This window comes from Amblyomma mixtum, chromosome 10 (assembly GCF_055824585.1).
Source record: "Amblyomma mixtum isolate Tamu chromosome 10, ASM5582458v1, whole genome shotgun sequence".
In the NCBI taxonomy this organism is placed as follows: Eukaryota; Metazoa; Arthropoda; class Arachnida; order Ixodida; family Ixodidae; genus Amblyomma; species Amblyomma mixtum.
This window is the reverse complement of record NC_143021.1, coordinates 25,626,402-25,651,525: the sequence shown is the minus strand read 5'-3', so window position 1 is coordinate 25,651,525 and position 25,124 is coordinate 25,626,402. Positions and strand designations below refer to the sequence as shown.

The following is a 25,124-nucleotide window of genomic DNA, read 5'->3' as shown; positions in this document are numbered from 1 at the left end:
AGTAGAAATTAGTGTATGTGGTATTCAGAGGCTGTTAGCAAATGTTGACGAAGGTAAAGCTATTGGTCCTGATGATATTTCGCCACGTATTCTTAAAAGGTGGTCGGTATCGATTTCACGTTATCTCTATTTGATTTACAACAAATATTTGGCAACAGGCAATTTACCGGATGACTGGAAAATTTCTCACGTGGTTCCTGTTCACAAGGGTGGTCCAAAAAAAGAAGTTGGTAATTATAGACCCATATCACTAACATCAATAGCATGTAAGATTCTTGAACATATCCTATATACAGAGGTAATAAGACACATAGCTCAAAACAAATTGTTAATTAAAGAACAGCATGGGTTTCGCAAGGGGTTGTCTTGCACGACCCAGTTGGTTGAGTTTTATCACGACTTAGCATCAGGCGTTGACAGGATAAATTGGGTTTGCTTTTTTAGATTTTCACAAGGCTTTTGATAGTGTCACACTCACTCTTTGTTAACAAGCTTCATTTATTAAATATTCACTCTTCTGTACTTAAATGAATTCAACAATATTTGTTTCAGCGGCGACAATGTGTTGCTTTTAATGGGAAGCGTTCAGGCTACGTAAATGTTACATCGGGCGTTCCGCAATGCTCGGTTTTGGGACAACTCTTGTTCTTGGTTTATGTAAACGACATTTCTGATGGAATTTCATCTCACGTGCGGTTATTTTCCGATGACTGCGTGGCGTACAGAAAAATTGTTACTGACAACGATATTTAATGCTTATAAACAGACCTAACAAGAGTTGAATCATGGTGTTCCAATTGGAAAATGAATTTAAATGTCAAAAAGTGCATTCATCTTTGTTTTATTAGAAAGAAAAACCGAACTGATTTTCGATACATGATTAACAACGAACTAATACGTAAAGAGGCAGCAAATATGTATTTAGGCATAACGCTGGCATCTGATTGTTCCTGGAATGCGGACATTGATGACTTGGTGCGCAGGGCAAGTAGAGCCCTGAATTTTATTCAACGCAATGTGCGATGTTTGCATGTCAATTTAAAAAACACTGCTTATCTGATTTGCGTCAGACCTATTTTGGAGTATGGCTGTGCGGTTTGGGACCCTTCGAACAAGACGCTCACTGAACTCACTGAGCACTGGGAACTACTTGCCTCTCGCCGAAGAAAACTAAGACCCAAACTCTTATACACAATACTTCATAATAAAAGCGGTATTAATAGAGAAACCTATCTGAAAGAGCCTCAATATGTTTCCAGGCGCACAGACCATAGTCTCGAAATTCGTGAGTATCACTCAAAGACTGGCACTTACGCAAACTCTTTTTTGTTAAAACAATAGGCGAATGGAATCGACTCAGTGAAATGCAGGTGTGCTGTACTCACGAGGATGTATTTTTTTCAATGCTGTGACCCCCCTGCTGTAACGCCTATGGGCGCTGTGGGGTAACCTCTGAATAAAGAATAAAGAAATTAGGGATGAATCTTGAACCAGGGAGGAAAAACTGGCACATGGGCCTAGTGCTTGCACAAACGCAGCGGCATTATTCACAGACTGGTAGAGCATGGACATATTCCTGGGACAAACTTCGGGCCAGTATTTATAGACGAGCTGAATATGGACATAGGGTCAGTGCGAATGATGGGCCATTATTATGAGGCTGGCTGATCATGGGCATAGTCCGCGCTCGAACGTCGGGCCGCTGTTAACAGACTGGCTGCACATAGGCCCTGCTCGGGCGTAGACGATGGGCCAACGCCGATAGTTAGACTGGCTGAGCATAGGCCCTGTCTTGGCATGAATGAGGGGCCATTGTTGGAAAAAAGTCTCGGATTCCCCAAATGCCGATGTACGACGCATATTCGTGCCAATTTTCGCCACTGCCCCGCAGCGGTAGCTCAGTGGTCACGGCACTTGGCTGCTGACCCGAAAGACGCGGGTTCGATCCCGGCGGCGGCGGCTGAATTTCGATGACGGCGAAATTCTAGAGGCCCGTGTACTGTGCGATGTCAGTGCACGTTAAAGAACCCCAGGTTGTCGAAACTTCCGGAGCCCTTCAGTACGGCGACCCTCATATCCTGAGTCGCTTTGGGACGTTACACTTTAATAAACCAAACCAACCAATTTCCGCCACTATTTTGCCACTGTCGGCGCAACCTTTTTGTGATGCTTGGGTAGCGCTTTTAAGCTGCCGGGGCCTTCAGAACGTAAATGACCAACAGGAGTGATCATATAGCAATTATACGAAATCTAACTATTGGCATCAAGGTAGGATCAGGTCCGAGGTGTTATTCCCGGTTTTACAAATGAGATTACGAGGGACACTTCGTGTTATAAACGGAGCCAGCTTACTCATGCAAGGGCAAATGCACATGGCCCACAAATATGTGACGGAGCGAAACGAATTCGTTTTGAACGGAAGCGACAAACAAGAAAAGTTTAACGGCTCCACGGTCGTCTGCAGCCGCAAGGACAAATGTTTCCCAAAAAGTCTTAATGCGGTCAAAAGTAATCGAAGCACTATGTTGTCTCCACTGCTATAAACGTAATTATAAGCGGCCTATGGGCAATTATCAAAATTCAGGGCTGTTCGAATTCACATTTAATTCCCCACTGGACATACAGGCTGTTGAAGAACTCTGTTTGGCATTTTCTGACCATTTCATGCGGTGTCTGAGGCTCAGGCTGAGTGAAGGACGGGCGGAGGTTCCCCTTTACCCGTCTTTCATTTTGCTGTGTGTTCAGATTTCTTCGTCTTAATTCTCTGCCTGTAAAAATGAAACTATAATAAATGAACAAGTATTGTATAATTACATATTTCAGAACAACGGCACAAAACACTCCCGAAGGGGTCGTAGTTTACCCTACCAAGGCTTTCTTGAGAGAGCCTATCTTTATCCACTCTTAACAGCTCTTTCGCAGCGACTGTGGGGAAAGAAATTTTTCGAGAGAATTATTTCAAAAAAAGAAAAATTCTATTTTGAGATATCTTCATTTGAGTGCCTGGGTAAATAAAAAGGAATGGACCTAATTTTAATATACTTGCTCTTTCTTGGCGAAACAAAGTTAATATAATTTTTATGCTTCCTACTTCCTACCATGGGCCTGGTTTTTCTCCTTGTGCTCTTTTAGCGTCACCGCCTTTGCATTTATGCATTTGATTTAAACTTTACTTGGGTTCCACATTTCCGCTACCTCTGCGGGATTGGAGTAGTGTGTCTGGTGGAATTTTCATTCTGCCATTCGAGCTATACTTAGGAACGGTGTTTGCAACTGCGCGGTTGTTCACTGAGCATTGTGTCAAACTTCACGTTGCAGGAATTGCAGAGTAAGGCTTCAATCGCCATATTTTAAAATATGAGACAATATCAGACAGCGACCAAAAATATCCAGTAGTATTCCGAAATATCTTTTCCTTACTTGCTGAGCTCTTGGTAGATGTCGTACGAGTCTTGTCCAAAGTATTTCCAGTTACTTGGGCGGCTTTGAAAGAATGTTATTATCTCATTTTTCGGATAATTCGCATCGTTCTCGAGAACTTGGGGAAGAGTCTGCACAAATGTGGGAAAGAAATAAAAGGAAATTCATTCTGGTTAAGGCAATAGGGAATAATGTGGTATGCGAATTTAAAGTATACAGTGGAGTTTATTTCGGAAATAAAAAGCATACTAGCGGTGCTGCTACCGGTATCAGCGCACTTCATGAAATGACTGAATGCGGGTAAGCGAGCGCGAAAGTTTATTTATTTATTTTCAGAGAACCAGTAGCTGCAGTGCAAGAGCAAGAGTCAGATTACTTACAGGGTACTGCCACAATCGACGAGTTCGGGAAGCAACCAGTCGTTACGCTCAAACAGCTTGCCACTATTTATCATGAGCTGGTGGCGATTTGTGACCATACCGCGTTTCCTAACAATAGATGACAGTGAAATTCTCGGCATGACAACCAACGGCGACACCAGGCAGACTCACCCTGTTCATGAACCGTGTTATTCTATTAAAGTACAGAACAGCTTTTGTAGTACTGCAGCTTCCCTTAACGAAAACTAATACGTTCGGAATATACGGTGGGCTATTTAAATTTTATTTTAAACATATTTTTTTATCCACGAACGCACTAAAAATATGGAGGAAATACGTTCCTGAAATTTCATGCTCGGTATTCGAAATATCTTCTTAAAATATGCCAGAAATACCTCACTTAAAGCTTACTTCGAGCAATTTTTAAATACGTGAAAAAATATGTATGTAGTTTTGGCATCTTGTCAATGTATTAAAAGTGTACTTTCATAAATTATTTCATTCAAAGTATACTTCAATTCTAACAAACGGGCAGTCCTTTTCATCGTATTTTCAGTACACTTCAAGCTGCCGTTGAACCGTCCAGTGCTCGAAATCGCGTTTCGGGAAATGGCAGTTACTTGTTGTCAATGTATTTGAAGTGTACTTCCGTAAATACGCAACTCATTCGTCCAAAGAATACATAAATTCTAGCAAATTGGCAGTCCGCATTAGCATATTTTCAGCGCACTTCAAGCTTCCGTTGAACAATCTAATGCTCGAAATCGAGTTTCGCGAAATCACATTTTGGTGTTGGCAATGTTTTTGAAGTGTACTTTTGTAAATACGCAATTAATCAGTCCAAAGTATGCTTAAATTCTAACAAATGGGCAGTCCACGTAAAGATATTTGCATTACACTTCAGGCTACCGTGGAACAATCTAGGGCTCGAAATGACGTTTCAGGGAACAGTGAAAATTCTCCCTTCCCTGTCATCCTTTCGTTTATGGTATCTTCTAGCAGGGATATAGTCACCACTTATTTACTCTAAGTGCGGAGAAACTGTTAGCATTTTACCGGCAGAGGCGCTTTGGGTACTTCCGGGTCCAAATATGCCAGCGAAAATGACCCCGACTGTCAAGGGCGACCGGCTCCCTTAGACGCATATCTGTTGGTTTACAGTTAGACTCCTGACCTATGCCTGACGCAAGTTTCAACTAGCAATTCGGTTTAGATCGCTCGCTGATTTCAATGCGACCAGTAGAGCACTACTGCAATATTTTAGGGGCGCACAGTTTTTGCGCAAAAAGCGCCTGACCGGGCAAGAAAGTGCGTCGCTCTCGGAGGGTAATAACATGGCAAGCCAAGTACGGCACCTGTCGGAGTACTTGTTTGCTGCGGCACTTTCGTCATGATTTGGTGTGTTTGTGTCTTTGTCGTTCCTATTCCGTCATGTGACCTTATAATGCTTATAATGTTGAGACAGAAAGGGTATTAGCGCTGCAACATTATTATTCCTAGTATACTTAGAAAGCATTCGTATTACAGTTTAAGCATAGGCACCAAAAATGCGAAATAAATATGAAATTAATACAGTGTGTTTGAAATGCATTTTTAGCACATCCTGTTTTTTGCTAAGGGTTTGTATGGAGGACAAAGGGGCTAACCGGCTCAAATCACACTTAAGGCAGAAAAGAACATTACGGCATGTTGCGAGAGTGCGTTCATCATCATCAGCCTCATTACGCCCACGGCAGGGCGAAGGCCTCTCCCATGTCTCTCCAATTAACCCTGTCCTTCGCCAGTTGCGGCCACTGTATTCCCGTAAATTTCTTAATTTCATCCGCCCGCCGAACTTTTTCCGCCCCCTGCTACGCTTGCCTTCTCTTGGAATCCACTCCGTTACCGTTAAAGACCAGCGGCTATCTTTCCTTCGCATTACATGCCCTGCCGAAGCCCACTTCCTCCTCTTGATTTCAACTAGGATATCATTAACGCGCGTTTGTTCTCTCACCCACTCCGCCCGCTTCCGATATCTTAACGTCACCCCTATCATTTTTTCTTTCCATAGCTCGCTGCGTTGTCCTTAACTTAAGCTGAAGCTTTTTTGTTAGCCTCCATGTTAGTGACCCATAGGTGACTACCGGTAAGATACAGCTAAGACAGTAAGAGAGTGGGTTACTGCCATTCATATAGTTTCTGAGAGCAATGCACTGTGCTCTCCTTCTCTGGGTATTGGATCGTCAAAGCTTATAATTATTTTTTCAAATCAACTGATAGTAGTATTATAAGCCTTGCATAATCAAAAGAAAGCATCGAACCCCAAAAGGAACGACATAAAGATATAGCTCCTAAGTAATCATTACGTGAATCGTTTGTGCTACGTTGTGCCCAAAGTATTAAGCAAGTTGCAGGGTGCTAGATTCGCTGCTAGACCCCACAGCGGGTATAAAAGCGGAGAGCAAAAGAGGGCGAGCGGAAGGCACGCAGCAAAGAAGGTATTAACCGATTGTTTGTGAGCCAGCACTGTCTCCAGAAGCTATTATGGTGCTAGCCCTCGTGCCGAACCTTTCTACTATGCAAATGTAACTAGTGTATGTCGATCTGTTCTCGTTCACCTAGCCGTTGTGTTTCTGGCTGGCCCTGGTCCTGCGCGGAAGCCGTACATTGTGCTATAAAGCTCAGCCGGACTACCGTGATGACCCTGAGGCCGCAACAGCGCTTACTCCAAGCTTCTGGTGCCGCCATTGAAACCCTTTCATGGTGTTAGAACCCCGAACCTGGCTTCAAGAAAGGAACGCCAGCCCGTGACTCCTGTTGTGGTACCGTGTCTTGACCCGAGAGTCGGCCGAACGCTCATTGTAGATAGTGCAGGGAAGTATTAGGGCCGCAAGTTTAGGAATAGCGAATGAACACCCTAAATGCAAACCTGTAAACGCATCCGACTCCCTCAGGACGAATCTTCGAAACATTCCTGTAACCGTTCCGAGCCAAATTACGCAACCATTCTAAGCAACCCAATTCCCGTTCTTGACTCGTGAGATTAGTGGAGCCTCCACGCGCACTCGTGTGGTTTGCTACTAAATCTACAGATTTATTTATATTCTCCTTCAGGTGCTGAAAACAACCATTGCCTATCTGTGGAGGGCTAGCATTCACTATGCGTACTCATTCACCCTCACCTCCTTAGGGCTAAGTATATTTGCTGAGACCCGAAAACGACCTGTGTCAGTGGTTGTTCTCCACAAATTGTGGACTCTGGACGTCGCGTCTTCCCCCTCTGCTCCTGACCAGTGCTTACTTCAGCTGCTTCGCAGGGCGTACTTCCCCCAAGAGCTACCAGACGCGGCTACCTCCGTCTGCCTGTCTTCCATCGTGTCAGCCTTCTCCGTAGATCCTTCCCCCAGGTACTGTCCCCGTCTTCTCTTGCGCCACCACCTCGAGAGTTGTACGTTTTCGCCATCAAGCTTCCCGACATCTGGCCATCGTACTTAAAACTTTGGTTCCTCAGAATCGAGGCCTTGTTGCGGCGGCACCGCTTTACTTGTCTGGTGACCATGTTCGACCAGGTCGTGGGTGCGCTCACACCTACTGCTGCCGCGGTTGTTCGCGACGTCCTAAGCTCTCCACCTGCCGATCCCTTCATGAAAATCTTTGGCGACTCTCATCCAGCGCAGTTCTGAAAAAGAGTCAAATCGTCTGCAGCAGCTTCTCACCTTGGTGGAGCTCGGAGACCGCAAGCTTTAGAAGCTGTTGTGTCGCATGACTTCATTTGCTGGAGATCTGGATATTTCCCATGACAGCGCTCTCCTGTGGGAACTCTTCCTGCGGCGCCTGCCTCCGCAGGTGCGCATGATCCCTAGGGCGCCTTCGTCACAGACCCTGGAATCTCCGGCTCATATGGCCGCTAAGATTACGGACGTCGTCTCCCCTCCGTTGTCGCAATTCACCGCCCTCCTACCCCTCAATTGCCCAGCGCAGCTGCTGACGATTTTTGTGCGTGTCTCACCGCTGCTAACGAGGAACTCACCGGGAAAGTAGCGCAGCTTACAGGTGACCTTGCTGCCCTTTGGACGCACCGGCCGCGTTCCGCGTCTCCACCCCGCGGACCAAGTCCAAGTCCTCCAGCCACCCGTTCTCTGCCCTCCGGGACCCTTTTCTGGTAACACCGTCGTTTCAGCTCTCGCGCACGGCAGTGTCGCCAGCTGTGCGTCTATGCGGAAAGCGGTCCGGCCGCATACTCAATGCGACTGATGTTCTCGGCCCCAAATACAGTCGCCTCTTCTACGTCACCGACCCTGTTACCAAGGTCCACTACATCATAGGCACTTGCGCCGAGATCTGTCCTTCCCCCGGCGGTGGCCGAGGATCGCTGTACCTCAGACTACCCTCCTCTGACCCAATAAACGGGTCGTCGGTATGGACAAATGGTCGATCCGTTGGACATATGGTCAGAAGTCAGTGACTTTTGACATCGGGCTCCGACGTACCTTTAGCTCGGTATTTGTCATCGCAGACGTGTGCTCCCCAATCATTGGCGCCGACTTCCTACGGCACTACAGGCTCGTAGCTGACATTTGGCAAAACCGCATCCTGGATTCTAAAACGACGTTGGCAGACCAAGTCCTGCCGCGCTCCACCCCTATGGCTCCTCCAGGCGCGCAGCACCAATCCCGACTCTTACTCCGACGTACTTGCAGACTTTCCAGATGCCTTCTGAGCACCGTCCTTTCAAGTGCCGGTCGCTAACAGCGTGACCAATCACACTGACCACTGGGCTTCTCGTGTTTGCTCGCGCTCGTCGCCTCACACCGGATCGCCTCGCTGTCACCAAACAAGAATTTGAGCGTATGCGGGACCTTGCCTTCTACCGTCACTCCTCCAGTGCTTGGGCATCGTCCCTCCATATGGTGCCCAAAAATATTGTCGATCGGTGCCCGTACGGCCATGACCATGCTCTTAACAAAGCCACAGTCCCTGACTCCTGCCTAATGCTCCACATACAGGATTTTATATCGGCCCTTCATTGCTGCACCATCTTCGGCAAAGTCGGTTCTGTGGAAGCATATCACCAAATTTTAAGGCGAAAGCCTTTAATGCCTCATCGTTGTAAGCAGCAGTTGTCGACAGAAAATGTCACGCTTTTCAGTTGGTCGAAACGGTCGTGACGTCACAGTGCGCGAATTTCAAACGGGGCCAATTGTACTTTGGTTACTAATCATGCACCCAATTAAAGGGATCGTATAGTGATGCTCCAAGTAAGTTTGACTGCGTTTAGTTAATTGCTTACTTAACCAATTAGTCTAACCTTTCTAGTCAGACCAGATAAATAAATAAAACCGAGTAAGAAATTGGTCGAGCTTGGGAATCGAACCCCGGTCTCCGGAGTGCGAGTCGAGTACGCTACCACACCGCCATGCCAGCTCGATGGTTTGGAATGAACAAAGGTGCGTCTAGTGAATACGGTGTCTTCGTTCACTCCCATCTTCCTCCCTTCCCGTTATGGCGAGGTTTAGGCGTCTACCGAGATACGAGAGACAGATAATTTCCTTTCCTCAAAAAGCAATTTACCGACGAGCAAGCCGTATTTGTCCGCGTTTCAGATTGGCCCAAATTGTCGTGACGTCACCACGCGCGAATTTTGACGGGTGTCTACCGAAATATGTGAGACAGTTACTGCGCAACTTCCTTTCCTCAAATACAATTTTCGACTAGTGAGATCTACTGAGATATGTGAGACAGCTAATGCGTAATTTCCTTTCCTCAAATACAATTTTCATTTCCTTCACTACGGCCCCTCTTTCTTCTTTCACTCACACTTCCTCCCTTCCTGTACCGTGCGGCTCAGGTGTCCACCGAGACGACAGAGAATTACAGCCCCATTTCCTTTCCTTAAAAAGCGTTGCGTTCAAAGGGTAAAGCATCGCGCCGAACGAGTGGTGGCGTTCGGTGGACTCCCTGGCAGCGCTACAACACGCTGTCGCGTTCCACTCCTAAAGGCGAAGCTTAAGCGTCATTAATTGGCAGTTAATTAATGCACCAACAAAATGTGAAGTGAACAATCGCGTAGCAGAATGCATCACTCAGGCTTTCGCCTTTCACCACTTTAGCCGCTAAAGTTCCTCGTAATTTTTTTGTGGATCTCTCCGAAACTGCGAAGACCGCCATTATACGCCTTTTGGCTTGTTTGGATATCTGAGGATGACTTACCGTGTTCGCAATGCGGGGCACTTTCAGCGCTTTGTTTAGGAAGATTTGACGGGGTTCTTCGCTAATCTTGACATCCTCGTTTTGAGCCCCACGGCAGAGGCCCAAAGCACTTGACATGCGTCAAGTGCTCCCAAGGCCCAGCCGCTTTGGTCTGGTCGTCAACGATTACTAAAAGCGAGTTCGGTGTAGCAGAGTTGGATTTTCTCGGTCATCGTGTCAGCTCCATGGAATTTATTTGCTAACTGCCCGTGTCAGCGCCTTCATTCAATTTGCTCGGCCCACCGCCACCTGGCAGCTGTGCGAATTTCTTTGCCTCGTTAACTATTAACTGCGCCGCCATATTGCTGCCTCTCTACGACCTCCTCTCGGGCCACACCAAAGCAACCACTCTGATCGCTTGGGCCGATACCCCTAATCGCGCGTTCGGCAGCATACAAGACACCATTGCAAGCGGGGCGGTCATGGTACATCTCAACTGTGACGCACCCTCGTCCGTCATGGTTGACGCATCGGACACTGCTGTCGGTGCGGCCTTGCAACAGTTCGCCGCTGGAACTTGGCAGCCAATCGAGTGCTGTTCCACGCAACTTGCGGCCTCTGAACGCCGCTACAGAATTATCAATATATTTGGCCGTGAACCACTTACGCCGTTTTACCGAGAGACGCACCTTCCAAATCCTGACTGACCACAAAGCATTGACGTCCTCGCTTGATCCCAGCAGTACCTCCTGTGATTCTGGCGAAATCAGACAGCTCCCCTACATTTCCGAATTTACCAGCAACATTGGTCACGTCCACTACAAGTCGAACGCATTTGCCTACGCTCTTTCTCGTGCTGAACGCACCATGGTCATCCAGCGATCGAATTCACGGCTATGGCCGCTGGTAAAAGAGCCGATGACGAGGTACAGTGGCTTGGCACGAGCGACTCCTATCTGCTGCTGGACGAAATCTTGCTCCCTGACTGCGCCTCTCCCCTCATTCGTGATGTCGACTGTTTACCCTCGCCTGTACATGCCTCGACCATACCGCCGAACCGTGTTTAATGCCCTCTGCTTCGAATAACAAGACACTGGCACTGTGACTGGCATGAGAAGAACCACATTTATTGCGTTCCGCTTTCTCATACCCTGTGGGTCTCGCCAGTGCAGCCAGAAGACCACAGCTTAACTCGCTACATACCGATACATTTTGCCGTCTGCAAGGAAAACAGACGACATGGGAGAGCAGGGGAGAGTAGAGGCAAACACACACATAAAAGAAAGACTAGGATAATTGCTGAATGACTTGAGAGTACGTAAGCCTAGATGGCGCCCGCCTGATGAGAGCAGACCTGCGCAGATTACCGAAGCCATCAGCAGCATCGGGTGCATGTTGACTTGACTGGTTCTAGTCATCATGCTCATCTGATTTGGCCTGTGTCATCGGCTCATGTGAAATGCTTGCTTTTGGTGAGTTGTGCGCTGAAGCTGGCCACCGTGCTGTCGCAGTTTTGCCGTCTTCACCACTACGTCAATGCCCTGTCGAATTTGGGTGTAGTGCGCGAGTAATACCTCGGAATTGATTCCGGTCTTCATACCCTACGCTCGCGTCTCTTGGCCGATATTCTCTTCTTTTCCGGATGTTTTGCTGGTTGCGTCGTAGGGTGTTTCCGTCTTCTGTTCTAAGAAGATAGGATCGCGCAGCTACTAATTTTGAGCTGCTGCCTTTTTTGTCCATCCAGGGTGGTCCAGAATTCGTTCCGCATCTCTCCTTGAAAGGACTAGATGTGAAGTGGCTGGCATAGGTTTTGTATGTATTTTTTGACCTCCAGCTGCTGGCTGGACCTGAAAATCAGGGAGACGGCGCAGCAGTCGTCCTCCCATAAATAGATCAGCTGGGCTCTGACCACCTTAGAAAGGCGGTAAACAACTAATAGTTCAGAACGGCTATCCAGAACGGTCCTAGAGCATCTCTGGTCTTCTTAAGGAGAAGCTTTACGATCTGAGCTCCTTTTTCGGCAAGGGGAAATCTCGTGCTGGAGACGATGTGCTTGAAATCTAGTAATTGGGTAAAGTCGCGAAAGGCACTTCAGCTGAACTGCAGACCACCATCGCTATGCACATCTTGCGGAATGCCTTGTCGAGAAAAATCATTTCGAGCTTCCTAGTTACGCTTTCACTAGAGTTCTGCGCTAGGCGTTCCACCTCAGGGTAAACTGAGTACGCATCGTAGACGAATAGGCACGAAGCTCCTGCATGGTAACAGAGATCGATAGCAATTATTTCCCCTGAGAAGAGCGCTGCAGGGCTCCTGATGACTCGCTCTTTGGTTCACGGTAGGCGAAAGGGCAGCATGTTCTGCATTTCGAAATCATGTCCTTGCTTTTTCTACATCCGGGCCAGCCCTGCCCTTGTTTTTTATTTATGCCGCGATATCCTTCATGCAGGCGTTCCAGCATTTACGTACGCATTCGTCTGGGGATTAACACTTTGCTGCCTATTATTAATATTCCATCAATGTAGGACAACTCTGATTGGAGACTGACGTAAGGGAAAGATTATTTACCTAGGTAAACCGCTTATTATTTCCTGCACTTCTGGATCGTTCTGCGTTTTTTTATGCAATCTTTGCTTTGTGTTTTCACTTGCGATGCTTGCCAGTATTTTTGTCACATGTCTATTAACTCCTTCCCCTTCGGTACGCGAAACACTGAAGGGGGTAGCTATACGGTATATAACATCGTATAGTAGCAGCTGTTTCCCAGGCATGAAGTGCAAGTAATCTTGAAATCACATCATTTGCAAAAAAATTGCTAAAAACGAGGCGGTATTTCGGCGATGTTTTTCTTTGCAATCGCCAACAACGGTGGATCAGTTTCACAGTTATCTTAGTGTCAACTTTAACCTCTGAAATTCATTCACATCCAAAGGTGATTCCAAGTGTCTCTTTTTCTGTCTGGGCGTATCTGGTTTCGGCCTCAGTGAGCGCACGTGAAGCATATGCCTCCGGTCGCCAGTCCTTATGTCTTTGCGATAGTGCGGCTCACAAAGCTCTGCTCGATGCATCGGTGCTAATCTTGATTGGCTTTCGCGAGTCAAATACCGTCAGGACTGGTGTTGTCATCAACAGACGCATGCTCCTCCACTCTTTTTCATGAGCGCTGTTCCACTCGAAGCACTTGTCTTGCAGGATTTAATTCAGCCCACCTTTTCGTTTCTGTTGCGAAAGCAACACTACTGGAGCCCAGCTCGGCTCGTTGCGTATGCTCGCGGCGGTGCGGCTACCAAACGACCTTGAGCCGCTGTCGCCTAGAAACCACTTCAGCTGCGATTCAACAGATGGCGCCGCACCGCTGCCGCCTGTCGCCTACACACCCAGAGGGCACCACCCTCGCACAGGCGCTGGGTTTCGCAGCTAATGACGGTGTCTTGCCGGCTAGGGAGGTTGCAACGTCCAAAAAGCGACTGCGTCAGTGGTGATGACTGACTCTGCGATCTTGTCGTCATGGAGGGCGCGAAAGACAGGCAACAACAACAGAACGCGCTCAAGAGACGGCAGAAGACCGCGCCGCACGACTCGAGAAGCGCCGTGATAATTATTCTGCCAGTCATCCCACGTCTCCGAGGGACTCTTTGGCAGCCTCGGAAGAGGCCAGTTCGAGTTATCAAGAGCGTTGGAATGAGACGAAGCGTAGACGACGTGCCGAGGAAGAAGCTGCACGAAGACTCGAGGCACGGCGTCCTGTTGCTTTAGCTAAACCACAGCCAATTTTTTCCCGACAAACAGGGTATGTACTTGCTGAAGTAACTCACTGCTCCCAAGAACCTTTGGTCATCGTGCTTAGACGACGGGGTTGGAAAGTTGACAACACACTGAATGAGATAATAATCTGGCTTATTTCCTCCCCTTTTGATTATGTCTCCAAGGATTTTGATTTTTCAGGCACCAGAGATACACTTTTCTGTGTTGTGGGTGCATCCATCTTCGCGAATCGCCTTAAGCACTACCCTGAAACAACCGTCGTGTTCGGTCTGTGTTGCGCCCCATATCAATAAATCGTCTTTGTACACTCTCACACCGGGCAGCCCAACCAGTGTTTGACCGATTCCATATTGAAATAGTTCTGTTGTAGAGCTTAAGCCAAATCGAAATCTCGGGAACCTGTACCGCACGTACGCAGTGTTGAAGTTGCATATTTTGTATGATTGTTCCTCTAATGGTATCTAATAAAAATCGAGATATGCGTCAAGCTTGCTGAAATAAGTTGCATCAGGCAACTCTGCTTCGATGTCTTCTCTTCTAGGAAATTCGTACCTGCCGCGGTTGATGTTTTCGTTGATACAAAGCGGGTCGACGAAGAAGCGAATGCCATCGCTCTTCTTTTCAACAATAACAAGCGGATTCACGAAAAAGTCCTCGGGCTCCGTCATATTCACAATGATGCGCCCGATTTCCAAGCCTTGCAGTTTCTCACGCAGGGCAGCTTGTCTTCCGCGGTTTACTTGATCTTGATGGAGTAAAGACGCTTGACACATCATCCAAGTTCCTAAAACCCTGAAGTCCGGAAATTCTGCGGCGATCTGATTCTTGAGACTTATCTCCATTCGAATCACGTCATTGCGAGAGACAAGACCGATACGCACACGTCGAGAGTCTCAGTAGTGCCTGCTTGCCTTTTCTCACAATAAAAAAGTTTGCCTGTAAAGTATGTCGCCAAATGAGATTGGTAAAGAAACAGTGCCGAAGTGTTGAATGTCATTTCCTTCGTAGCTAGTCGAGAGCATCTTGCGTGGGCTTATATTCGCCGGACAGCGTAGTTTCTCTAGTAGAGAATGTCGCAGTAAATTTGCTTGAGCTCCAGTGTCATTCTTGAATGTAACTGTTCGTCCTACCACTGTAGCGTCGGTTAACCAGTCATGTGCCGTATCTCATTCAACGCCACTGATTCTCGACTAACTTCTCGAGCGCGCTTCTTCCTCGTACGCTTCACTAAAACGGTCAACTCCGCCTGTGTATTTCACCTTGAAACAAACGCAAAATGATTGTACTTTCCGCAGTTTGTGCACGCCGGACATCTTGGTGCGCGAATTTTGTTCCCACAGTGCAACGACGAGCAGGGGGTTTAACGCATTGCTCGAACGTGCCTTTACTGCACGCCACTCGCGCGCCTCGAACGCGTTTCTCGACACCGCACACTTTTGCTGCTTGCTCTTCTTTTTCCAGACGAGCCTCTAACTAGTTTCCAGCTCGGCTGCTTTGGAAAGTCTATTGCCTCTAAAAGGCAGAATTTTTCTCTCCGAGAAGTCGAGCCCTCACCTTCTCATTCTTTGTTCCATATACTAGCTGGTATCGTATGAGCGAGTCTCTTAGGCTTCCAAAATTGCCAGTTTCCGCTTTTATCTGTGGATCACGCAGGAATTGTTCAAACGGTTCACCCTCTTACTGGATTCGGGAACGAAAACCGTACCTCTCAAAGGACTGGTCTGCTGCGGTGTGCAGTAGTCTTGGAATTTCTGAACGATTAACGATCGCTGCGTGATCCTCGTGCTGCATTGACGTGAGGTGAAAGTGCTGAATACGCCGATGGCCCTTTGACCAGCTGTGTGCACAAATAAGGCAGCCTTTCCCGCACCCATGCATTCCTTGCCTGTTGCCTTGAAATGTAGGCCGTTGCGCAGCTTGAATTTGTTCCAATGCTCCGCTGCGTTGTCCGATAGGACGAGCGGACCAGGAGGCAGAATGGTGTCGATCGTGCGTTGTTCCAGCGTTGCGGCTATGGCGCACCATTCACAAGTTGAGGCGTGATTGGGTCACTACGTCTATCTCAGGCTGCACCCCATTTCTCACGCCATGTTTCAAATAACAAGACTCTGACGCTGCGACTGAAAATGGAAAAAAATTCAGGGGGCACTTTGCTCACCTAAAGTGCGGTGAGGCGAAACCCTTTAGCGCGGTGTTGCTGCTTGTGTCACTGATGTGTGGTTAAGATGCTAAGTACACAATTATTTCTGAATCTTAAATGCTGGAGACACTGGAGGGCGTTTGGGAGACATCAGTCTCATTCGACGGTTTTCTACAAACACTCTCCAGCGTCCTAGACAAGGAGAACTACATATGCGTTGGCAGGAAGTAGCGTAGCCATTATTGCACGCTAAGCTGCGGAACAGAAGGATGGTGGCTCGATTCCCGTCGTCGTGCAGAAAGATTTTTTTTTCTGGTCTGACAACCATCTGCTGACAACCTTCTGCCGACAACGATGAGGCATTAAAGGCTTTCCCTCTAAAACCTTTATGTGCTGTTGTAGCACCTGAAGGAAGAATGCACGGGCCTGACCACTGGCTCTTGCTAGGCCTTAATCACTGCCATGTGCAGAAAGGGGGAATTAAAAGAGGCGTGATAGGGAAGATCGGGAGAAGCACGTAACACAACCGCGTCCGCCTTAGCGACGACGCCGGTTTTGAAAGCAGATAGCTATCCCCCCGTTGTCTCCCCACATTTAATTTATGTTGTTGTTGCGAATGAAGGAAGGATGAAAATGAAAGTACACGGGCCTGCGCACTGGTTCGAGCTGAGCCACAGTCACTGCCACGTGCAGACAAAGGAGAGATGAAAAATGTGACGAAAGATTGGAAGAACATACTTGCATCACAACAACCGCGTCCGCCCGAAGCAATGACGCCGGCTGTAACAGATACCCTGGGCCCCAACCCCCTCCACCAAGGACATATATTGCGTTGCACTTCCAGTTATATCCCGTTGCTCTAGCCAGTGTACTGCCAGACAAACACAGTAAAACCCGCTACATATCGATACACCCTCCATTCTTTCGCCCATCCTCGCATTCACGTCACCCAACGCCTTGTCACATCTCGTTACGTCCGGCCTTGCATCTGCGTCGACATTCCCTGCTGGTCGCGCCCGTGCCCCAGCTGTCAGCTGCAAGGTGCACGGACACACAGATCTTCTCTTGGCACAGTCCCGTCCTTGGACGCCAGCTTCAGCCATCTGCACGTCGATATTGTCAGTTCTCTTCCTCCCTGCGCACCACTGCTGCTGTCGCTGTGGTGCGCAGGGAAGAAGAGAACTGACAATACTGACATTCAGATCCACCCTCCTCACACTACTTCTTCCTAGAGGCTGCAGAGGAAGCCGTTACTGCAATTGTCATCACACGCACGGAAGTCCGGTACAGTTTATGTTACTCCAAACCTGCGATTCTAAATTTTGCTCGAGGCACAGTCCATGTTCCTGCGGTTGGCATACTGGGCTCGCCCGATGCACCCCTTCCGCCCCCTCCCCCCTCCCCCCCCCCCCCCCCCGCGCCAAGTGCAGCTGATATGGGTGCCTGCGCTGTCATGGAATCCCGGAAACCAGACCGCCAACCTTTTAGCCCGAGATTCTTTAAACCGGGCTCAGGAGGCATCGGATCGGGGATTCAATCACGCAGCGCATGCACGCATTCAGCGAGATGACATATGCCTACAGAGGCTCGCGCCATCTCTACCCCACCCCTCCCTGGATATCAAACGCGCAACACACTGGCGCAGACTACCGACACACTCTCCACTCACCCCTTACCCTGGCCTACTCTAATCCCTCCTTACCGACTATTGCTTGCGTCCTATGCCCAGAATTCTTCGCCTCTTTCCTCCACAAACTCTCCTTCTTCACTGCGGACCCTGCCCTTCGGGACCTAGAGAACCTCAAGACCTGGGATAACTGGAAGAACCTTCTGCGCTCTTAGGACGCGGTCATGCAGACAATCGCCACCGACCGGGCTGCCAGTTTCATGGACCTTAGAAACATGAACACATGAGTGTAGTGCGGTTTTGTAGCAATGCAGTTGAGTGCCCCGAAATCCTTTCATACAATAAAGCTTTTTCGCTCTCTCTGTCATAAAAGTTAAGAAAAAGCAGTTTCTACCTGACTAAGAGTAAGTATTTAAGCAATGTTGTACGGTTTTCTGAATTTTTTTGCCTAGTTATTTTCCCTGCAGTTTATTTTCTTCCTTCTCGCTTCCACTATTCGTATCTGATTATTCTTGCGCACATGGATTCAGACATATGCCTGCTGGCGTAATTAAACCTAGTTGTGCTGTAAGTCGCGGTTTTTCGTTCCCTTTTCTTTTTGATGACAAAAAGTGTTGATATGGTATATTACGAATGGAGTATGTTCCTGCCGTAACAATTTCAGCTCTGAGTCCACTGCTAAAGATCAGTAAATGATAGGCTCCTTCTAGGAAAAACCGCGACACGCAGGTCTGCGGCCTTCACCAAGGCTAAGCTATTCCTCTAGAATCACACAGGTAGGCAAGCTTCATATCTAGGAAAAGTATTACCCGCATGCTAAGGCAGTTTTCTCACTTGGTTATTTCCTTTGAAAGCAGACTCTAACGGGTGTACTTTCCGCTTGTTTATAAACCCACGGCTGCTGTGCACATTTTAATTGCATTTGAGGTCATGCATTCACGCCTGTATTAGCAGAAATTGCATCCGAATAAGAAAACTATTGCCTAGTTTTCACATCAATTTCCCAGTTTTCACATGCAGTTTTCTGACTCGATATTTGTTGCTTACGGTGGCTTACACGTATTGTAGAAAACTGCGTTGTAATTTTGATCATAATTTGTATCGCCTTCTTGACTTGCTGCGTGGGATCTGTGCTCGGTTAATATTTCGTGCCAGATTTTTCCTTCAATGCAAGAAGAAATTGCTGTCACATTCCCTTCTTCCTCTCGACTCACCAGAGCAGAAGAAAGGTGCAGTGTTTTCCCGTAAACTGGGCATTGGAGGGCATTTTCTTTTCTTTTGCTCGACCCCATACTTCTTATTTGATGGTTAATCTCACATAGTTTCTTGCAATCGTGCTATAGACTCAAATGCGTAAAGTATGGGAGAAAACTTTTCACTATATAAGATGCAAAGCAGTAGCCTGAATGATGAAAATATGAGAAAGACTTCTGTCCGCGGAAAACGCGATGAACACGAAAGATGTTGCAAAAAGCTTTGAAGAATAAGTCGCACAGACAATGTGTTCATTAAAGCAGTAACTTCGACAAACACGTCGCCAAGGCGATGTTCTCACCGTAAAAAGCTCTCTGAGCTTGTCGGCATAGACGTCGGTCGCGTAGGATCGAAGGAGTATGCCGAATCCTCGACATGTCATCGTACTGTAGAGAGTCTTAGCATCATTGATGAAGGCGGGCCATCTTAACTTGCCCGCCGTGGAAGGGCCGTAGTCCAAGTAGAAAAGAAATGGTGTAGTTTTTCCAAGGCCTGTAAAATATTGGTAGCCTGATTCTGGGGGCGGGGGGGGGGGGGGGGGGGGTAGAAAAAATGAAAAAAGTAAGCAGTGTCAGCACTATGAAGAAACTAGATTGTGTCGCCTTTCGTATCACAAGGTATAGTAGTACTTAAATTATGTGGCTAAATCAAACGTCTCCCCACCGTCCATCATACGGATGGTGGCACTTAAATTACGCTACGGATTTTGGATGGCGACAAACGTAGGTTGCTTCGTGGATTGTAGCAATTCATATGTCAGATTAACAATGCCCTCATGTAAGGCGTTCTACCTTTTCTAGATTTCAAAATTTCCAAAACACTTGTTCTTCCTCACGTACCCTCTGCCCGATTTGCCAAGGATACTGACCTACACTGTTTCATTCCGTTTGGGCCTGCACAATACCTCCCAGCGGCGTCCCGCCTATAAACCTCCGCAACCCTTCCTCTTGGGAAGGTGCCCTGACAAGCACGGAGCTGACCGACCGTCGCCGGCTCATCGAGCGTGCCGACAAAATAGGGGTGGAAAGCGGGGTCATGGACTGAGAGCCCTGGACTGAGAGCCCTTCATGAGACTGATCTCACCGGCAGGAATCCACAAGGCCAGAGACAGCCGCTCTTGTGGGCGTTCAGGATCGCGGTGGCACGTAGAGCCCTGGACCGAGGGCTCCGCTCAAAAAGACGAGCCCAGTATAGTTTTCTAATGAAAGGTTTTCCTCCTCCTTTTTAAATAAAAAAGGTTTCCGCGCGTAGAAAGTGGAGCAGTAACTCAGTGCCTCTGAAATTATACCGCTGGACACCAGTACACCTTTATTCTCGGCCGTCGTAGCCATATTCGGACCTGCCGCCGCGGTGGCTCAGTGGTTATGGTGCGCGGCTGCTGACCCAAAAGACGCGGGTTCGATCCCGGCCGCGGCGGTTGAATTTCTTTGGAGGAGAAATTCTAGAGGCCCGTGTACTGCGATGTCAGTGCACGTTAAAGAACCACAGGTGGTCGAAATTTCCGGAGCCCTCCACTGCGGCGTCTCTCATAGCCTTAGTCGCTTTGGCACGTTAAACCCCCATAAACCAAACCAACCATATTCGGACCAAAAGGTGAGGGCCGCTGTAACGAGATTAGATTGCAGGTTAAAATTATTGGAATAAAGATATATTTACATGCATTGATCTAAATTGCTGGACCAGCCGTGACTAACACCTTCAAGCCAGTCAGGGTTTTCCTCTTACCTTGCCCCGGATGCACCGGATGCAAAGAGACTACCTGTCCGCGGTTATACCATTTTCGGGAGAGCGGCCTTTCTGTGAATCAGGGCGTTGTCTTCGTTGCAGTGCCCTCCGCGTTCATCAGTTCAGTCGTATCATCAGGAACGTCAACTAGTCTCTACTGAGAATTGCTCAAAACCGACTAGTCAACCGCGCCACGTCACCTTCTATAACGCCCGACCACTACAAGAGTGCTTCAAAGCCGAACGAGAACACCAGCCGGATACTGTTTCCAGCACAGCAACTTTTCTTTAAATAGATGGCGAAGCGATGATGCCATAATATATATAATGTAAGCTTTGTAATGTTTATTTGCCTGCGCGGAGAACCGCCGGCAAACGGCTTCATCGCTTTGTGACGCGAGATCGAACCAGATTTATCTGGAAATAATGCAGCGCTGCGCAGCTGCTTCTGAGATTGCAGTGGGTGATTGGCGTGCCTTTCCCTGAAAGCATTTTGCCGGCTTCAAAATGAGCGTGCTCAAGAGCAGCAGTGATTCCAAAGTCCATATATGTTCTTCATGGTCGCCTACAAGGCACCAAACGCGACATCAGTTTCAAGGTTTCATTGAAAAGACCCCTAGAACGTGGTGCCACAGCACTTACCAGAGAAATATATTTTGCAGTAGAAAATAGAACGGTAAAACATTACTACCTTGTGCACAACTGGAAGCAGTTCATTCCTTTAGCTTAAAAAGGGACGCGTCATAAGTGCTTGTATAAACGGTTTCTTTGTGGCAGGCAACGCAGCGATCGCTGCGGAAATAGCGCGCCCGCAAAATCATATTACTCCCCCACGGATGATTCGTTCCTCTCGAAGCCATGGTGAGTGCATGGACGAAAAAAAGGAGCGGTAAACAAATAGCTAGCGTTGCGAATAACGGTCGAATCTGTAAGGCGCTGAGTGTTCGGGTCTTCTGGCTATAGCTTTCACTGAGTGTGTACTACTTTTCAGACATGGATGGAGCCCGATCGATTCGCCCTACCAGCCTGGTATCACACCACCAGATGGTCGTTTTCTTCACGAAATCTAGATCAGTCGCAAAACGCATATATGGCAAGCGGTGAAACGAGGTGCCGGAACAAAGTTGATAATCAAGGAGCTTGAAATTTGTGGAAACAAAATATGCCTGGTTTCATATTGATGTAATGGCGAACTACCTTTCGGGTGTGACGTAGTTTGCGCGAACGGGTGGGCTAGCTTTGGCAGCCTTGGCTGCTGTGTATGAAACTGATATAGTTCCTATATTTCAAGTCGTTTCTCGTGCCATTCCTTAGTCTTGTAGACCCGGCAGCCAGCCTAGCTTACGAAGCAAGGTATAAATGCGGCAACCTGTTTGCATGCGGGAAGAAAGCGGCGCCGCTTCAGCTCTATCATGACGCCTTTCACAAGCAACTGCGCAGAACATTGTTTTTCTGCGTCAAACTTTCCCCTATTTCTATTATTGGTAGAGCTAAAGTTGTTGGTGACAGCAAGCCCAAGACGGTGAACGCACTATCAACGTAAAATAAAATGGGAACAGCGGGACGCGTGGCCCAAGAACTATTTTACTTCATCTGCCTGTAGCCATCAGAGATAGGCGTACTCTCACGCTTAGCGACAGCTTTGCCTGTCTTTCCTTTGACGTTCGTTTTTCTCGCTTTGCCACTGGAACGGCATATTTCTGCTGGCGGGAGAGGAACAATGTTCTGCTCAATGCCAGAATCGAGAGGTTCGGAAATGGCCACGTTAGATACCGACCGCAACCCGATCAGTTCTTTGTTTTTCCTGTTCGCATCGCAACCAGACGCTGATAACCGGGCGATGATAGAAGCAGAATGAAAGCTACAACATCAGTGTGTCAGCGTTGAAAGATAAATCAGGGTTATCACTCCTCTCAGAATCGTCTTTTCTTGGGCTAGTTGGTTTTTCATGCTGTAGGTGTTTGCAGCGCACACGAAACACGGACGGACAGAAAAGGGAACGAAACACAGCACTGTCCGTCCGTGTTTCGTGTGCGCTGCAAACACCTACAGCACTCCTCTCAGTTCGTCGCGGCATCGCCAGCCTTTGCTTATTCTACAAACTTTAGCACAGTTCACTTTCCTGCGTGACCTATATCGTCCCGCCAACCCGCATATCTCATCGCACTGTCATCTTTTCCAAGTTTCTCGACCACGTGTCTACACGGTCACTTTTGCATCCTTAATTTTCACCCGTACCATTGCGGACGGGAACGACCTTCCCAGAGATATTGGAGCCATTATGTGCTCCGCCACCTTCGCTGACAATCTTCATGCTCAGTTGTTATCGTGTTAACACTTTCCGCCTACGCATATTATACCCACCCCTTATGCAATGCCTCTTACCGGGCCTTTAAGGAAAATAAATGAAATGAAAAGATCAAAGTAGGCCGTCATGGCGTGTGCTGATTGCCAAGGCCCCACGCGCCAGCTGCCAACCAGCTTCAAATGGCGCAAACCGCACTTCGAACCTATCGGAGCAAGCATCAAATAAATGCCTTGTGTTGCAACCAAAAAGCGACAAACACCCGTTGGAATCGCCGAAACTGATCGCCGGACTTACGAGATAGCGAAGGCCTGCGTTACAAACCACTGCGACATATCTTTCCACGCGGTCGCGCCTTCCATTTACTTCTCGCAGAACCTGTACAGTGATCAACAGTCGGCGCAGAAAAGTTTTGAAACAACGGCTGGAAAGTTTCTACGAGTAAAGGGAATTAAGCGCGGTCGCTACACCAGCGTGGGCTACAGCCGCTCCTGCCAGCAAAGTCGCGCTGCGCAATTTGCGATCTGTGGAAAGTATGATCATGGTTGGATCGCGTGTTTGATATTCGTACTGTGCGCTACAGGCTTCGTCTGTTTTGTGCCGGCTGACGTCACAGCAGTGCCACTGGCCGAGCCTAGCTGCGGCGTTACGTGCTATTTTGTATAGCGCATAGCGCGCTAATTTTTTCATTGTTGCCCGAAGAAGAGTAATTCGTAGCGTGTGAATAAAATTATGACTGTACTGCCTCCGCAAGTCGTCCCGCCAGGATGATGGACTACTCACGAACAGAAAAGACTGCATGAACTGCCTGCCTACGAAATAAGCACGACTCCTGCGTCACAGAGCTCTTTCAGATTCTTTTGGGCAGATAAAATAAAACCCCAAACAGTACAGGCTGCCCCTTAATATAAATTGCTACAACGGCTGTGCCCCGGCTTCGTGGCTGCGTCGCCGCAAAATGGTAACCATTTACTTGCGACGATATGAAAGCCGCATGCACAATGACAAGCAAGAGCTCTTACCTGGGAAGCCACCACTGCTTTCTTCCTGAGGTGCAAAAAGGATAAAGATATCACAAATACCCGTCGGCGGCAGCTGCTGGGTTCGTAACCTTTGCCTTCTGTCACGCTGTTGCGTCAGAAAAAAATGCTCCCCGCTCATTAAATGGCACAGCAGCAGCGGCGCTTCTGAAAAGAACAAGAGCACCTTTAAGTTGTTGGCTTGTTGTAATTAACCACGAGGCCTTACAACAAACAGAAAGACGAGACATGTAACGTGCGCGAACTTTCGAGTGTTTATTAGTAGCGATGCGACCCCTATTTGGATGCGCATAACAAAGAACAAATGTACAAAACAATTAAGGAACCCAACAAGATGGGAAGTGCCATTCATAAACCGAAACCCATGTACCACCGCTTCCCATCGCGCTGCTTGTCAACAATTCAATCTCACTCTGCGTCAGGCGGAGGCAGTTGAAAGAGGATTAACCACGGCTCAAACGGATTAACTACGATTTCATAAAAATTGTTGACGCCAATGGCTTCGGGGCCTCCTTGGAAGAACACCTGTTGCTTCGTTCTTGTGTTCTATCCGACTATAGTTACCTTTCTGTTATCTTTTTTATATCTACTCTTTAATGTCCACGTACTAAACGCAGCTAAACGATACTTCAAAAGAGTTTTATCGCACATGTGGTGGTACTCCATGCTGCTGCTACGTGCTGTCATGCACCACGCTTCCGAAGAGCCGGACTTGTGCTGTGCTGTCCTAGATTTCCATCAAACGAAAAAACTCCTATGCAATAAGTTCTATAGTATACATCCGTTGTCACGTAAGTTATATTTCTGCCATATGCTCCACGGGCTTTTCGAGAATGCCCTCACACCATTGCGTGCTGCACATGCTGCAAATCTAATGCTCCAAGAAATCCCGAAATGTCTTACCATGAACTGGGATCGAACGTAAACGTTCACAATGTGGGCCGCGAAAAATTTCGAAGCAAGCCGCAGATACAAGGCCATAAATTGGCTTTGTATCTTTGTATAAATTGGCTTTGTAACGCTCAAGTGCTCTTGTGTGCACGCTACGTTTCAAAGTGGAAAACTGCAGGAAAGGAATGAAGAGCAAGGTGCTGAAGCCAACAGCGGTTCCGACAATTTTGATTTGTTCTCGACATGCAAATCACCCCTGCTTTCCAAGAACCAGAGAAGGCTGATCTGGCGCTCTGACCTCTCATGCGAGCGGTGCATCAGAAAAAGACATGCAGAAATCACGGAAGGCTGAGAAGAAATGCAGACATAAAGCTGTGACTGTGGAAACGGGGAAAGAGAACATCCCAGCA

General features: G+C 47.8%; 1 protein-coding gene across 1 annotated transcript in view; it reads right to left on the bottom strand.

Moving 5' to 3' along the window:
• The window catches only part of LOC149325418 (uncharacterized), an 85,891-nt gene extending 61,947 nt beyond the window's left edge, over nt 1–23,944 (bottom strand). The window contains exons 1-3 of the mRNA XM_089563192.1: nt 23,806–23,944; nt 19,056–19,270; nt 3,421–3,551 (exon numbers count right to left, since the gene is read on the bottom strand). Coding sequence (XP_089419318.1) covers nt 3,421–3,551; nt 19,056–19,270; nt 23,806–23,944 — 485 coding nt within the window. The remainder of the gene's footprint in view (nt 1–3,420; nt 3,552–19,055; nt 19,271–23,805) is intronic.
• Nucleotides 23,945–25,124: the final 1,180 nt, after the last annotated feature.